Below are 16,766 nucleotides of genomic sequence, written 5' to 3'. Positions count from 1 at the left end.
ATCAGGATGATAGTAATGCTGGCTACGTGATTTGCAAGAGCTGTTTATGTCTACGACAGTCACAAAACCGGGACATCTAACATGGTGCATCACATTTGTGCAAAACCCCGAATCTCCACAAACACCCTGAGCATGAGCAGTTTCGTCCGCCGTGATCCCAGAAGAGTGCCACAGGATGTTAAAACAAGATAGAACGCAGCTGCCTGCAGCAGTTTGAGTGGCGCGAGCGTGCTTGGAGGTGCGCTCAGCGCGGCTCCCAGATGATTGCGCACTGGTGTGCGTCTGGGCCGTGACAGCGTGGCACGCATTGAATGTCTCTGCTAAATTGGATCAGTCTCCTTTCTTTAACAGGCAAAAGCTTTATAACCTCACTAATGCCTTGCATCGTCTATATTAGATATATAACAACGGGCGGGTGGCGGATGGCGGGCGGGTGCGGTTTTGATTAAATGTTAGTTCGGGTGGATGGCTGATGGTTGACGACTTTTGTGATGCGGTTGCGGATGAAATAATTGCCTATCCGCGCATCTCTAGTATCTACCGTATTTTCCGCACTATAAGGCGCACCTAAAAACCTCCAATTTTCTCAAAAGCTGACAGTGCGCCTTATAATCAGGTGCGCCTTATATATGGACCAATATTGAGCCACAACAGGTCTCGCAACTACGGGATGCATAACGTAACCCCAGCCTCTACTGTAGCGTCTATTCTATGCGCCTTATAATGCGGTGCGCCTTGTATATAAACAAAGTTTTAAAATAGACCATTCATTGAAGGTGCGCCTTATAATCCGGTGCGCTTTATAATCCGGTGCGCCTTATAGTGCGGAAAATACGGTACTTCAATAATATAAATACAATGGAAAATAAGTGACGAATTAAACAGATAAGAAATTAAATCCACAACAAATTGGTATAGTTATTGCAGCAAAAAAGAAAATAGAAAATGTGCCAAAAATAAACACGACTTGTTGGTGTTGACGTTTGATGCTCACAATTCCAGGGTTCGTGAATGCACCTCGCTATCATTGTCACTGTCAAGGACGCGGTGCAGGTGGCCGAGTCCGTGTTCATTTGGCACCAAACCGAGGCATCAATAGCTACTTTATTTTTTGTTTACGTCGGCACCGGGGCCACCATGGAAACAAATTTGGCGTTTTGTAAAGTTTGAAGATGTTTTTTTGATATGTAAAATACTTTAAAAAAGACGTCATAAATGCATATTATTTCCCATAACTGTGGTGCGTTCAAGGACCCCTTGCTTAAAGGTAAAAACAGAGGCACATATATATATATATATATATATATATATATTTTTATTTATTTTTTTTTATTTTTTTTAAACAGAGGCATTCTTAATCAACAGGATATGCACTAATAATAATATGATCATAACAATAATGTATTATCATAATTTGTATATTCCACTAATGACAACACGACGAGAATCAGCTACCGTATTTTTCGGACTATAAGTCGCAGTTTTTTTCCTAGTTTGGCCGGGGGTGCGACTTATGCTCAGGAGCGATTTATGTGTGAAATTATTAACACATTACCGTAAAATATCAAATAATATTATTTAGCTCATTCACGTAAGAGACTAGACGTATAAGATTTCATGGGATTTAGCGATTAGGAGTGACAGATTGTTTGGTAAACGTATAGCATGTTCTATATGTTATAGTTATTTGAATGACTCTTACCATGATATGTTACGTTAACATACCAGGCAAGTTCTCAGTTGGTTATTTATGCCTCATATAACGTACACTTATTCAGCCTGTTGTTCACTATTCTTTATTTATTTTAAAATTGCCTTTCAAATGTCTATTCTTGGTGTTGGGTTTTATCAAATAAATTTCCCCCCAAAATGCGACTTATATATGTTTTTTTCCTTCTTATTATGCATTTTCGGCCGGTGCGACTTATACTCCAGAGCGACTTATACTCCGAAAAATACGGTAATATCTCTTTACACTCTGAAGTAAATGATTCATAATCATATTTAAGTGATTAACGACAGGTTATATGATTATTCAAATTCATTTCATGGCCACTTTATATTGAATTTCCTGGGACTTTTTTGATAAAAAAAAAAAAAAGTTTTTTAAATTATTAAAATGGGTTTTTCTAGATATGTTAATCCCATTTTTAAAAAATGCAAAAACCGAATTCATATTTTACACGTGCTCTAAAAAGCTGGTGTAAACCAAAACCATGCTATTATTAGTTTATTTTAGTGCATGCAAAAATACTAAGCGCCATGTTGAATTTACAGCTGAGATGGGGGGCGGGGGTTTATAAGTAGCAACTTTTTCTCATTACATTACATGTGTTTTACTGTTGTTTCTTTCTTTGATTTTATTTCGTCAATACAACTCGGGCTGCAGCCTGCGAATGGGCCCGGTCCCCACTTTGCACACTTATGTATTTAAACTTAAAGTTAAAGTGCCAATGATTGTCACACACACACTAGGTGTGGCGAAATTATTCTCTGCATTTGACCCATCACCCTTGATCACCCGCTGGGAGGTGAGAGGAGCAGTGAGCAGCAGCGGTGGCTGCGCCCGAGAATTATTTTTGGTGATTTAACCCCCAATTCCAACCCTTGATGCTGAGTGCCAAGCAGGGAGGTAATGGGTCCCATTTTTATAGTCTTTGGTATGACTCGGCCGGGGTTTGAACTCACCACCGACCGATCTCAGGGCGGACACTTTAACCACTAGGCCACGTTCACGTCCATTTAACATTTGTTTATGTTTTCAGTAACTAGCGACATTTGGAGCCTTGGTTGGTTCAATTCAATTATTCAAACCCGATAATATTAAAATTAAATCCTGTTAGAACACACACACAGAGACATCAAGAGGGAAGCATGTGCATAAAGCTAAACACACTAGTAAAAAAACATGCAGTTTCAAGACACCCTGGCAGCTGAAATGTTCTAAATGTTGAGTGCGGTGCTTTTACCTTCCAGCTTCATGCCGACATTGAGGCACTTTTGAAAGCGGCAGTACGGGCAGCGCTTCCTCTGGGTCTTGTCAATCTGGCAACTCTGGTTCTCTATACATGTGTAGCGCTTGTTGTTCTGGACCGTGCGCTTGAAGAAGCCCTGCGGAGGGAACCAATTAACATGTCAACCCGCTTGACCCCGGCCATTTGATGGTAATGCACCCATTCACACACACACACACACACAGACACACTGGCTGAATGTAACACACAGCTAATTCACACAGTTAATAAAAACATATATATATATATATATATATATATATATATATATATATATATATATATATATATATGTATATGTATATGTATATATATAAATGTATATATGTATATATATATATATATAAATGTATATATATATATATGTATATATATATATATATATATATATATATATATATATATATATATATATATATATGTATATATATGTATATATATGTGTATATATATATATATATATACATATATACATATATATGCACATATATATATATATATATATATATATATACATATACATATATATATATACACACATTATACATATATATATACATATATATATATATATATATATATATATATATATATATATATATATATATATGTATATATATATATATATATATATATATATATATATATGTATATATATATATATATATATATATATATATATATATATATATATATATAGTGTCCCTGTGCCTATAATTTTTTTCAACTTTCCATTTGATTATAAAATCACAAAAAACACAATATTTCCATAATTCCCAGATCTGGAATTACAGATATTCATGGCCTTAATTTATGTCAGAAGTGGTGAAAAAAAATCAAGCTTTACGAAGGAGGGAGTCAAGTATTCTCGATCCATAACCTTTAAAAAATGAAATTGCTGCTCACAAATTTAATTGACAGTCTGGGTGGAAAAATAAAAAAGTGCTACAAAAAGGCAAGTTTCAAACCGTTTGAAAATTGGGTAACACTTTAGTATGGGGAACACATATTCACCATTAATTAGTTGCTTATTAACATGCAAATTAGTAACATATTGCCTCTTAATTAGTCATTATTAAGTACTTATTAATGCCTTATTCTGCATGGCCTTATTATACAACCAGTAAGCCAGTAACTAATAGTCTTCCCTAAATAACCTCAGAATGATTGCTTATTAGTAACCCTAACCCTAACCCTAACATTTTCAAGATAATGTTACTCATCTCACCATATGAAATGTAACTTACTTCACCGAGTATTATTTATTTATTTTTATTGTTATTACCTATATAATATATTGTGAATACATTGAGAACAGGAAGTTAAAAGTTTTAGCAATTGCTATGTAAAGGAAAAGGGGTCAGATTAAAAAAGCTCCGCTTCGTCCTACTCCTTTTCGAACACGTTGAATAGAGAAACCGGAAATTGTGATGCATCACGTTGTATGCGTGCATGTTCCAAATAAACTCAAACTCAAACCCTAACCCTTACACTGCAAAAACTGAAATCTAAGAAAGATTAAATATCTCAAATAAGGGTGATATTTGCTTATTTTCTGTCTGATAAGATAATTCTTCTCACTAAGCAGATTTTATGTTAGAGTGTTTTACTTGTTTTAAGTGTTTTGGTCCTAAATGATCTCAGTAAGATATTACAGCTTGTTGCTGAGATTTGATGAGCTATATTGAGTAAAACATGCTTGAAACTAGAATATCAACTGATGTAAAGCTGTGTCATCAACACTCACAAGTATAAAACTACTTTTTCAAAGTAATAATTTCTTACTTCAAGCATGAAAAAAAATAGCATATCATTATGTCAAGATAATGGCACTAGCATTTGCTTAATTTAAGAATATTTTTCAACATATTGAGCAAAAAGGTCTTTTTTTTTTTTCTACCAAGAAAAGTGCACTTGTTAGTAGTGAGAATATACGTATTTTAAGGTATTTTGGGGTTCATTGAGGTTACGTAATTTTACTTGTTTTGGAAAGTCTTGACAAGCCGAATTTTCTTGTTCTATTGGCAGATAATTTTGCTTAGTTCAAATAAAATACGCCTAATTTTTATTTTTATTTTTTCTTGTTTTTGTTCCCCTAGTGTCCAAATAACTCTAAATTAGGTCTTTTTTTTTTTTTTTTTTTTTAACTTTAATAAGCAACTAATTAATGGTGAATATGTTCCCCATACTAAAGTGTTACCGAAAATTGTAAAAAAAAAAAAAAAAAAAAAAAAAAAAAGCATTTAAGCAAATATCCTCATCGAAAGGGAAATTTAGATTTCAAATTGTATTCAAGAGCACTGGTTGGGTTTTACTTTGAAAATATGAACAAACTTGAACTCCATTTGCCGGTGTTGATTCTGTGCCGTGATCTTGACCTTTTGCTCCCCTCTCCTTTCACTTGAACCCCCCCCACCCACCCCCCTCTTTTCTATGTTGTCATCGTGAATGGAGTGCGACGAAGAAGAGGGACGAGGCGGATTAAGCTGACGACAAATACAATAAATATAATATAATAATATAAAAGCCCGGCTGCAAACCGACAGTCTGGCTTTATCGAGCGAATCCACGGGGGCGGGCTCGTGCAGGTAAATATCAATAGTATTAATGTTTCAACAAGGGTAGGCAGCGTTTCATAGAAATATCTGCACGCGGACTAAAAAAGCTGCGAGGGCTGAGAAGCTGCACAGATGCCACTGACGTCTCCCTCCGAGCAAGTGCTTATAGCATCTCAAGGTTACAATACGGAATCCAATCTATAACATCTGCTTTGAATAATGACCACATAGGCAAGAAATGTGTGTGCCACTGCATCAATACGCCGACTCGTATTAACACAGCGATATTCGCCTTTGGTTAAAAATGTCTGTATATGAAGGGAGGCAATAGGACAAAATAAAGCTTGCTGCATGCTGCCTCGTTATTAACTTTTGTATGGGAAGCCTTTCGCCATTCAGACTCATGCTAATGAAGTTGTGATGAAAGTTGTGCACACACACACACACACACACACACACCAGGGAGGGAAATAATGGCCACACAAGCTTGATTAAACAGTAGGTCTTCATACATAATGCAACAATTTATTAGAATTAGACTCAGTTTTATTGGCTAACGCTTGTTCAATGTACACAATAAACATTAAGGCTTAACTCAAAATATAAACAGGTATTTAAGCAGCTAATATGTGCAAGGCTGATAAATAATAACGCGGCGAACGGAGCAAAAGCAAAAAGATGACGACGTGACCATGAGTTACCAACACTTATACTGAGTCGGAAAGTTTGCATATTGGCTCTCACTTGATTTGATTACTTTACGTGTATTAATAAACAAGAAAATTATGATTTTTTATCAAAAAACTCCCCGAATTTAAAGCAACGACACACTTTGATAAGTACACAGGACAGAACCATGCAAATGCACATCTCTATATGGTTTTATTCTATGGACACACACACAGGGGTCACAACACACACACATACACACACCAGGGATGGAAATTATGCCCACACAAGCTTGATTAAACAATAGGTCTTCATGCATATTGCAACAATTTATTAGAATTAAAATCAGTTTTATTGGCCAACGCTTGTTCAATGCAAACAATAAACATTAAGGCTTAACTGAAAATATAAACAAGGACTTAAGCAACTAATATGTGCAAGGCTAAAATATAATAGCGCAGCGAACGGAGCAAAAGTAAAAAGATGACGACGTGACCATGACTTAGCAACACTTATATTATACTGAGTCGGAAAGTTTGCATATTGGCTCTCACTTGATTAGATTACCGTATTTTTCGGACTATAAGTCTCAGGTTTTTTTCATAGTTTGGCCGGGCTCCAGTACGACTTATATATGTTTTTTCCTTTTTTACTATGCATTTTCGGCAGGTGCGACTTATACTCCAGTGCGACTTATACTCCGAAAAATACGGTACTTTACGTGTCATAATAAAGAAGAAAATTGTGATATTTTATCAAAAAACTCCCTGATTTTAAAGCAACGACATACTTTGATAAGTACACAGGACAGAACCATGCAAATGCACATCTCTATATGGTTTTATTCTATGGACACACACACACAGGGGTCACATATAGGCAACAATTATACACACACACACACACCAGGGATGGAAATTATGCCCACACAAGCTTGATTAAACAGTAGGTCTTCATGCATAATGCAACAATTTATTAGAATTAGAATCAGTTTTATTGGCTAACGCTTGTTCAATGTACACAATAAACATTAAGGCTTAACTCAAAATATAAACAAGTACTTAAGCAACTAATATGTGCAAGGCTGATAAATAATAGCGCAGCAAACGGAGCAAAAGCAAAAAGATGACGACGTGACCATGACTTAGCAACACTTATATTATACTGAGTCGGAAAGTTTGCATATTGGCTCTCACTTGATTTTATTACCGTATTTTTCGGACTATAAGTCGCAGTTTTTTTCATAGTACGACTTATATATGTTTTTTCCTTTTTTTACTATGCATTTTCGGCAGGTGCGACTTATACTCCGGTGCGACTTATTCTCCGAAAAATACGGTACTTTACGTGTCATAATAAAGAACAAAATTGTGATATTTTATCAAAAAAACTCCCCGAATTTAAAGCAACGACACACTTTAATAAGTACACAGGACAGAACCATGCAAATGCACATCTCTATATGGTTTTATTCTATGGACACACACACAGGGGTCACATATAGGCAACAATTATACACACATACACACACCAGGGATGGAAATTATGCCCACACAAGCTTGATTAAACAGTAGGTCTTAATGCATATTGCAACAATTTATTAGAATTAAAATCAGTTTTATTGGCCAACGCTTGTTCAATGCAAACAACAAACATTAAGGCTTAACTCAAAATACAAACAAGTACTTAAGCAACTAATATGTGCAAAGCTAATAAATAATAGCGCAGCGAACGGAGAAAAAGCAAAAAGACGACGACGTGACCATGACTTAGCAACACTTATATTATACTGAGTCGGAAAGTTTGCATATTGGCTCTCACTTGATTTGATTACCGTATTTTTCGGACTATAAGTCGCAGTTTTTTTCATAGTTTGGCCGGGCTCCAGTGCGACTTATATATGTTTTTTACTATGCATTTTCGGCAGGTGCGACTTATACTCCGGTGCGACTTATACTCCAAAAAATACGGTTATTTATGTGTCATAATAAAGAAGAAAATGGTGATCTTTTATCAAAAACTCCCCGAATTTAAAGCAATGACACACTTTAATAAGTACACAGGACAGAACCATGCAAATGCACATCTCTATATGGTTTTATTCTATGGACACACACACAGGGGTCACATATAGGCAACAATTATACACACACACATACCAGGGAGGGAAATAATGGCCACACAAGCTTGATTAAACAGTAGGTCTTCATGCATAATGCAACAATTTATTAGAATTAGACTCAGTTTTATTGGCTAACGCTTGTTCAATGTACACAATAAACATTAAGGCTTAACTCAAAATATAAACAAGTACTTAAGCAACTAATATGTGCAAAGCTGATAAATAATAGCGCAGCAAACGGAGCAAAAGCAAATAATGACAATGTGACCATGACTTAGCAACACTTATATTATACTGAGTCGGAAAGTTTGCATATTGGCTCTCACTTGATTTGATTACCGTATTTTTCAGACTATAAGTCGCAGTTTTTTTCATAGTTTGGCCGGGCTCCAGTGCGACTTATATATGTTTTTTCCTTTTTTACTGTGCATTTTTGGCAGGTGCGACTTATACTCCGGTGCGACTTATACTCCGAAAAATACGGTACTTTACGTGTCATAATAAAGAAGAAAATTGTGATCTTTTATCAAAAAACTCCCCGAATTTTAACCAACGACACACTTTAATAAGTACACAGGACAGAACCATGCAAATGCACATGTCTATATGGTTTTATTCTATGGACACACACACAGGGGTCACAACACACACACACACATACACACACCAGGGAGGGAAATAATGGCCACACAAGCTTGATTAAACAGTAGGTCTTCATGCATAATGCAACAATTTATTAGAATTAGACTCAGTTTTATTGACTAACGCTTGTTCAATGTACACAATAAACATTAAGGCTTAACTCAAAATATAAACAAGTACTTAAGCAACTAATATGTGCAAGACTAATAAATAATAGCACAGCGAACGGAGCAAAAGCAAAAATATTATTATACTGAGTCGGAAAGTTTGCATATTGGCTCTCACTTGTCTTAATAAACAAGAAAATTATGATTTTTTTTAGCAAAAAACTCCCCAAATTTAAAGCAACGACACATTTTAATAAGTACACAGGACAGAACCATGCAAATGCACATCTCTATATGGTTTTATTCTATAGACACACACACACAGGGGTCACATATAGGCAACAATTATACACACACTCAACAGTTTTTGCAGCAATGTTGTGAAGGAAAAAAAGTGGAAAAAGCGTCCACTACTAACCTTGCAGCTCTCACAGGTGAGGAGTCCGTAGTGATACCCTGACACCTTGTCTCCACACACGGGACACATCTCGTCCAGGTCTTCGTCATAGGAGTAGTCCATCATTTTTATTTGAGGGGCTGCAAAAGGACACATGCACATTGATTGAGAGGTATGTGTGTGTGTGTACGTGTGTGTGCTGCCCCTATATATAAATATATATATGTATATATATATATTGGATTTGCAGACAAGTGGCTGCTGCTGAATGACTAGCTGTGTGGTGCAAATCAGAAGGCCAGAAAGAAGTGGAACAAAAGTGAAGAGTATGAAAGTAAAAGCTCATGAATATGGAATACCTCTATAAAGAGAGATATTAAGGAGGAGATGTTGCCGCCCACGGACAAATGGAGACACACATATGCGCCATGCACCATAACGTGATTATTGCCTCCATTTGTTAAGACCCAATTAGCTTTATTTATTTTATTAATATGTTTTTTTGTTTTTTTTCCCCCCCATGGCACTAATGCAGATACAATGTATTATTTTTTTTTATTTTTTTTTTTTAAATAAAATGCAAGTTAGTTAAAAAAATAAAATAAATCAATTACAGCATTTTGTTTTATTGCGCTATATAGGTAATTTAATTATTTACCTCGCTGATGGGTGACATCACTCAAGCACTGAGTCCGAATGACATCTACGGCAGTTGCAAAAAGCATTTACGGCTTTGAATCATAAAAGCAGCCGCGATCAAAGAAGAATAAAAAAAAAAGAGCGTTATAAAAAAAGTGAAAAGACTTGGTTTTTAATTTGCGCCTTTTTTTAGGTGCCCGGTGCGTGGAAGGCCTCAGTGCTCCCTTTGTTAGATTTTTGATTTTAAAATATCGAATAATGACTATTAATAATTATTAATATGATTATTAATATGATTATTAGCTTTCCTCTGTTTGGTCTGAGCAACAAGTTGAATTGCCTTGCAAATAGAGACATGCAATAAATGTACACTATTAATGCGCTTTTATATTTTTGCAGGCCTTCTTTCCATTTTTGCATCTTCCACTCATGCGCCTGCATACATTCTTTGTAACGCATAGTTATAATAATTTACAACAGTGTTAATATTGCAAACCATTTTTTTTAATGCATAAAAAAAAACTGTCTTGATTGCATATTTGCAGAATGCAAATATTAATAATGATCACTGCAAGGGGACATAAAGTGTTCCGAGCTACCTTGTTTTTACTGCGTGTGTAAAACAAAATAAAAAAATAAAAGAAAGCAAGATAACAAGACACTCCTTTTACTTTTTTTTTTTTTTTATCAGCATGTCATAAACTGATTGCCTGCTTATATGATATGGAATATATAGGCTATCTATTTAAATGTGGAGCGCAGCGTGGAGTTTATCTTGTGCAGAAGTGTCACAAGTTTGTCTGCCTTGTAAAACGTGTTACTTATTATTTTTTTTGTGTGTGCGCGCAGCAATGTTGGCATTTTTATTATTTTTTTGCAATTTAAATATAATTTTTAAGTGACTCTTAACGAGGTTTGATGGTGGATATTGCAGGGGTATTTTTTTTAATTCGTATTTAAAAATTAATAAATAAATGCAACCAAACATATGACAATTTTGCTTAATAAAAAAATATATATAGTTGATGTTATTTAAGTTTTTTTTCCATTATTTGTGCTAAAATCAGCAAATTAAACTTTATTATAACATTTTGTGTTTGCGCAAAAAAGTTAACCGTTTTAGAAAAGTAAGAACACGTGCAATATTTGTATGATCACAAATCTGCAGCTTTATAAAAATAAAGAGCAAATATGTCTGAGCTCAACCCAATTTCGTATAGGCCCTAAAATCAGTTTGACAGCGCAACCTGACATTCAGAGAAATGTGCAGTGCAAAATAAATTAAAAAAAATCCTTAATAATAGAAACAATTGGAATATTGGTGTGCAAATTAATAGTTCTTACCTTGCAAGTTCCTTGGCATGTGTCCCTGTTCCCCATACGATCGAGAAAGTAGCAGCGAGTCCGTTTCGACTTTGGGCAGCATGTCAGCACCACCCGGCCTCAGCTCAGCGGGACACTCCGGCGCGCAGAGACCCTAGGATGAGGGAGACGCTCGTCCCTCTTTTTTTTTTTTTTTTTTTTTTTGAGCTTAAATCGTGACTTTCTGCTCCGTGTCGGCAGTCCTCCCAATTATTGGACTGGAAACGCGCCGAGTTTTCCCTCAGCACAGGTCATTTTTTTCAAAAACTCCAAAAAAAACAAAAAAAAAAAGCGCACTCATTTTACGCACGCACAAAACAAGACGCACGTTCAGTTTGCAAGACGGAATAAGTTTCCCGGTGGCGGCTCCGAATGTGTTTGAACTAATAAAAGTCTTAAAACTTGAAAAAAAAAAATTAAATACAACTTTAAGTCTTTGCCGCAAAGTCCGAGCGCGCGCTTTGTGCGTAAAGTCAGACTCGGCGCGTCAAGCCGGACTGTCTGGAGATGTGGGAAGCGCTCTTCCTCCTCCTCCTCTTCCTCCCCCTCCTCCTCCTCCTCCTCCTCGCTGCTTTGTTTACTCCCCTCCCGCCAATCCTGGACTCCCGCGCTCCTCTGACGTCACAGCCGCCGGGTCCAATCAGGTCAGTGATTGCAAGTTGAAGCGCTCCAAAAAAAAAAAAAAAAAATCTCAGCTGTTAGATCCCGTTAGTGGTGGACTTTTAAACATCAGTGTGGAGGTAGAGCACCACTCCGACGTGGGCAGTCATCCATGCGTCCATAAATCATGCACATTAGCTGGAAATATGTGCATCGATTAGACAATTATGGGGGGGTAATTGGCGCGTTTATGTCATGGGTGTTTGTAATTCATCTATTGATGAATATGAAAAGGCAGGGGTGTCCAAAGTGTGGCTCGGGGGTCTGTGCGGCCTGTTGAAATAAAATGAAACAAAAACTGCTTTTAAAAATGAAAAACAGATAATACAGTGGTTCTTAACCTTGTTCAACTCATTCAGGCCATTCCAACGATGGACGCTTTTGACCTTCCTTTTTTTTTTTCAATTACACCTGGTGTCGAACTTTGAGATCGGCCCCAGTCCACAAAAACATTTCAACATCTCACCCAAGTTAATTGGGCATACATGCACGCACCCGCCCCTTCCCCAATCAACGCCTTCACCATTGCTTAATTCGTCTTCGGGGTTGTGGATGGCTGAGTAGCGCTTTATAGCACATCCCACATCTTTGGATCTCTTTACCACCAGACCTTCGCAACTTAGATTCAATATCCCTCTTCAAATCAAGACTCAAAACACACCTATTCCTGACTGATTATTCATTGTAATCATCTTTTCTTTTCTCTTTGTTGTTGTTGTTGTTGTTGTTTTTTTAATCCAATTTGATTTTATTGTTGTAATTTTGTACGGTGTCCTTGAGTGCCCAGAAAGGCGCCTTATAAATAAAATGTATTATTATTATTATTATTATTATTATTATAGCGGCAGCTATTGCGAGTTGTTGTGATTACATGTATCATGTTTATGTGTGCTATGCTATTTGAGGATTTTTCCTCGGACTCAGTCTGGACCCCTCCCGAGGGTCCAGCCTTAGACTGATACTTTTTTTTTACTCTTCCCCCTTTCCCAATGTCACCTTTTTCCCACCTTTTTTTAAGGAGCGCTGTAAGTGGCTGATCCGCGGCGGTCCCGTCTTGTCCCCCTTGTAACGTATGTCTGCTCTTAGTCGGACTGTGCCGAATATGTAATTTCAGTTCTTATGTGTCTTGTACATGTTAAAGAATGGACAATAATAAAGCATCTTAAATCTTGGAGGTACCGAACCCCACCAGTTTTATATGCGCATGCACCGAATCCTTCTCTAGTGAAAAATAAAATGTTTTTTTCTTAATCTAATCTTATTTTATAAATAATAATCATGAAATTATGTTATTATATTAAAGAAATACTAATAAAGATATATTTTACAAACAGAAAGTTACAGGAATGTACACATGATCCCATGTTTACATCTCATTGTGCAACATGTGAATGTTTTAGTGGGAACTAAATGCGATATCTGAAAGGGGTGCAAATTATTTCCAAAGCAGGACCCCCACCCAGACACAACTCATGAAAAACAATATGTTATTGTCATTATAAGTGGGCCAAAACACTTATATGAGAAAATAATCTCATGGAAATGACTGCTGTCATTTGATTATAATAATAAAACATTGAACTTGTTGTTTTGTCAGGTTTGGGACAGGTGTGCTGCAGGGGTGACCACAGTGCATGTGCACGTCTGACGTCGCTCACATGTGCTCCACTGAATGCTCAAGGAGTTTGTACGTTTGCTCACGCATATGGAAAATTAGAGGGAACATTGTTTGGGGGTATCCATAATACGTCGATAGGGAGAAGTTTTTATTTACACGATTAGTCGGGTGTGTCTTGACCTCTGCGGCGGAGGCTCCGCCGAACCCCTGAGGCCGACTCACCGAACCCCTAGGGTTTGATCGAACCCAGGTTAAGAACCACTGAAATAATAGAATATAATGCCTTTTTATTGTCACCATACACATATACAATGAGATTAAAAGCAACTCCAGTATCAGTGTGACAGTCTAAAAATATACAAAACATAGGAAGGAAAGAAAATAGTGCAAAAGGAGGTAAGGTGCACAGTCAAGTCCTGAGAATGAATGTTCTGAATGTGTTGTTTAAATATTAAATATTATACTATATACATATTTACAGAAGGATTCAAACTGTGGGTGGAAAGTAAAAATTGCAAACAGAGAGGTGCTAAACTATAAAATCAGTGCCTATGAGAGTTCACCGTGGTTATGGCTTTAGGGAAAAAAACCTGTTCTTAAGTCTGTTTGTCTTAGACCAGTGGTTCTTAACCTTGTTGGAGGTACCGAACCCCACCAGTTTCATATGCACAATCACTGAACCCTTCTTTAGTGAAAAATAAAATGTTTTTTTTGTCAAATTCAAGACAAAGTTATATGTTTTTTTTTACTGGTGCACAAAATGAACCGTGCATGAACATCACCTTGTTCAAAGAACAAAACCAACACAGTGCATGAACTCACAACAAATTACACACCTGCAAATTAGTGTGACTTCTGCGGTTGCCGTATACATAATACGCCGATAGGGAGAAGTTTGTATTTACACGATGAGTCGGGTGTGTCTCGACCTCCGCGGCGGAGGCTCTGCCGAACCCCTGAGGCCAACTCACCGAACTCCTAGGGTTCGATCGAACCCAGGTTAGAACCACTGTCTTAGACAAACAGACTAACAAACAAAACAAACAAATAGGGACAATTTAAAGAGAAAAAGCTGACATTTCTGTTGCTAATAACTAATAAGACAACATATTGTATTTAAATAAGTAACACAGTAAAAATAGGTATAACATAGCCAACAGCGTATTCTTTGATTTTTCAGTAATAATACTCGTTAATTTCATTTTTAAATCTCGCTTTTAAAGGGGTGTCAAAGACCCTTCACGCAATCAAAAGAAAACTTGATTATAATCACTAGAAGACGCAATTCCTGAAGGAACTGCGTGTGAATGCTCCTATGCTGAAGTTGAACTGAAATCCTAAATTTTTTTTTTTTAATTGTTGAAGTAGAGCACACAATTCCCAAACAGACAGAATATTTTGAAGTTGGAACAGTTTGAATCAGGTGAAAAATGTGGGAATTGGGGAACTTTGAAAAATGGCCCATTGATTTCAATGGGAATTTCCAAACAATTTGGGAATTTCGGAAAAAGCGGGAATTTTTTAGTAAATGGTGAAAAAAACTTGAATGGCCTGAATGAGTTGAAATATTGTTGGAATTTGTCGAATCGGTCAAGAAATGTTGAAGTAGTAACATGTTGAATTGAAAAATGGAATTACGGAATTCCTAGAGTTTTTGGAAAATTAGGAATTTTTACAGTTCAAAAAACAACTTCTTTTTTTTTCCTGATTAAGAAGAATGTTTGGACTGTGGAACGGTTGAAATGTGTTAAAAAATGTGGAAGGAGTGGTCTAAGAAAATAGGGCGAAAATAGGGCTTTGGAAAAGCAGGAATTTTGGAAAATTCTGGAATTTTTTGGAACTTGAAAAAATAAGGAAGTTTGAATTTCCATAATGGTGGAATATGTTGAAGGTGGAATGTTTTGAATAGGTTGAAAACTGTGGAAATGGTGGAAGTTTGAAAAATGACCAATTAATTTTGAATGGGAAAAATGCATGGGGAAACCTGGAATTCTGGGAAATCTGGGAATCTTTGGAATTTGTCAAGGGAATTCCTGAATAGGCTGAACAGTTTGAAGTTGGAACAGTTTGAATCAGATGAAACATGTGGGGATTGGGGAACTTTGAAAAATGGCCCATTGATTTCAATGGGAATTTCCAAACAATTTGGGAATTTCGGGAAAAGCGGAAATTTTTTTGAAAATGTTAAAAAAAATTGAATGGCCTGAATTAGTTGAAATATTGTTAGAATTTGTCAAATCGGTCAAGAAATGTTGAAGTAGTAATATGTTGAATTGAGAAATGGAATTACGGAAATACGGGAGTTTTGGGAAAACTGGAAATTTTTACAGTTCAAAAAATAACTTCTTTTTTTGTCCTGATTAAGAGGAATGTTTGGACTGTAGAATGGTTGAAATGCGTTGAAAAATGTGGAAGGAGTGGTCTAAGAAAAAAGGGGCGAAAATAGGGCTTTGGAAAAGCAGGAATTCTGGAAAATCCTGGAATTTTTTGGAACTTGGAAAAAAGAAATGTGAAATTCCAGAATGGTGGAATGTGTTGAAGGTGGAATGGTTTGAATAGGTTGAAAACTGTGGAAATGGTGGAAGTTTGAAAAATGGCCAATTCATTTTGAATGGGAAAAATGCCCCGGAAAACCTGGAATTCTGGGAATATTTGGAATTTGTCAAGGGAATTCCCGAATAGGCTGAACACTTTGAAGTTGGAACGGTTTGAATCGGGTGAAAAATGTGGAAGGTAGAGCGCGCCAAAATCTGGAGAAAAAGAATAATAAGTTGAAGTTGAGAATAAGTATGAATAGATTAATTTTGGTGTATAAAACCATTTGTGTGAATGCTTTGGAGCATTCACACATATGGTTTTCTACACCAAAATTCATCTATTTATTCTTATAATTCAACTTCAACTTAATAATAATATATATATATATATATATATATATATATATATATATATATATATATATATATATATATATATAT

At 36.1% G+C, this 16,766-nt stretch overlaps 1 protein-coding gene across 1 annotated transcript in view; it reads right to left on the bottom strand.

The window, feature by feature from the left end:
* nr5a2 (nuclear receptor subfamily 5, group A, member 2) overlaps positions 1-12,008 on the bottom strand; it is a 188,206-nt gene extending 176,198 nt beyond the window's left edge. Inside the window, exons 1-3 of the mRNA XM_061976004.2 lie at positions 11,493-12,008; positions 9,531-9,649; positions 2,970-3,111 (exon numbers count right to left, since the gene is read on the bottom strand). Coding sequence (XP_061831988.1) covers positions 2,970-3,111; positions 9,531-9,649; positions 11,493-11,574 — 343 coding nt within the window. The 5' untranslated portion in view covers positions 11,575-12,008. The remainder of the gene's footprint in view (positions 1-2,969; positions 3,112-9,530; positions 9,650-11,492) is intronic.
* Positions 12,009-16,766: the final 4,758 nt, after the last annotated feature.

The sequence above is a fragment of the Nerophis lumbriciformis genome, linkage group LG14, assembly GCF_033978685.3.
Source record: "Nerophis lumbriciformis linkage group LG14, RoL_Nlum_v2.1, whole genome shotgun sequence".
Lineage (NCBI taxonomy): Eukaryota > Metazoa > Chordata > Actinopteri > Syngnathiformes > Syngnathidae > Nerophis > Nerophis lumbriciformis.
This window is presented reverse-complemented; position numbering and strand designations above follow the sequence as displayed.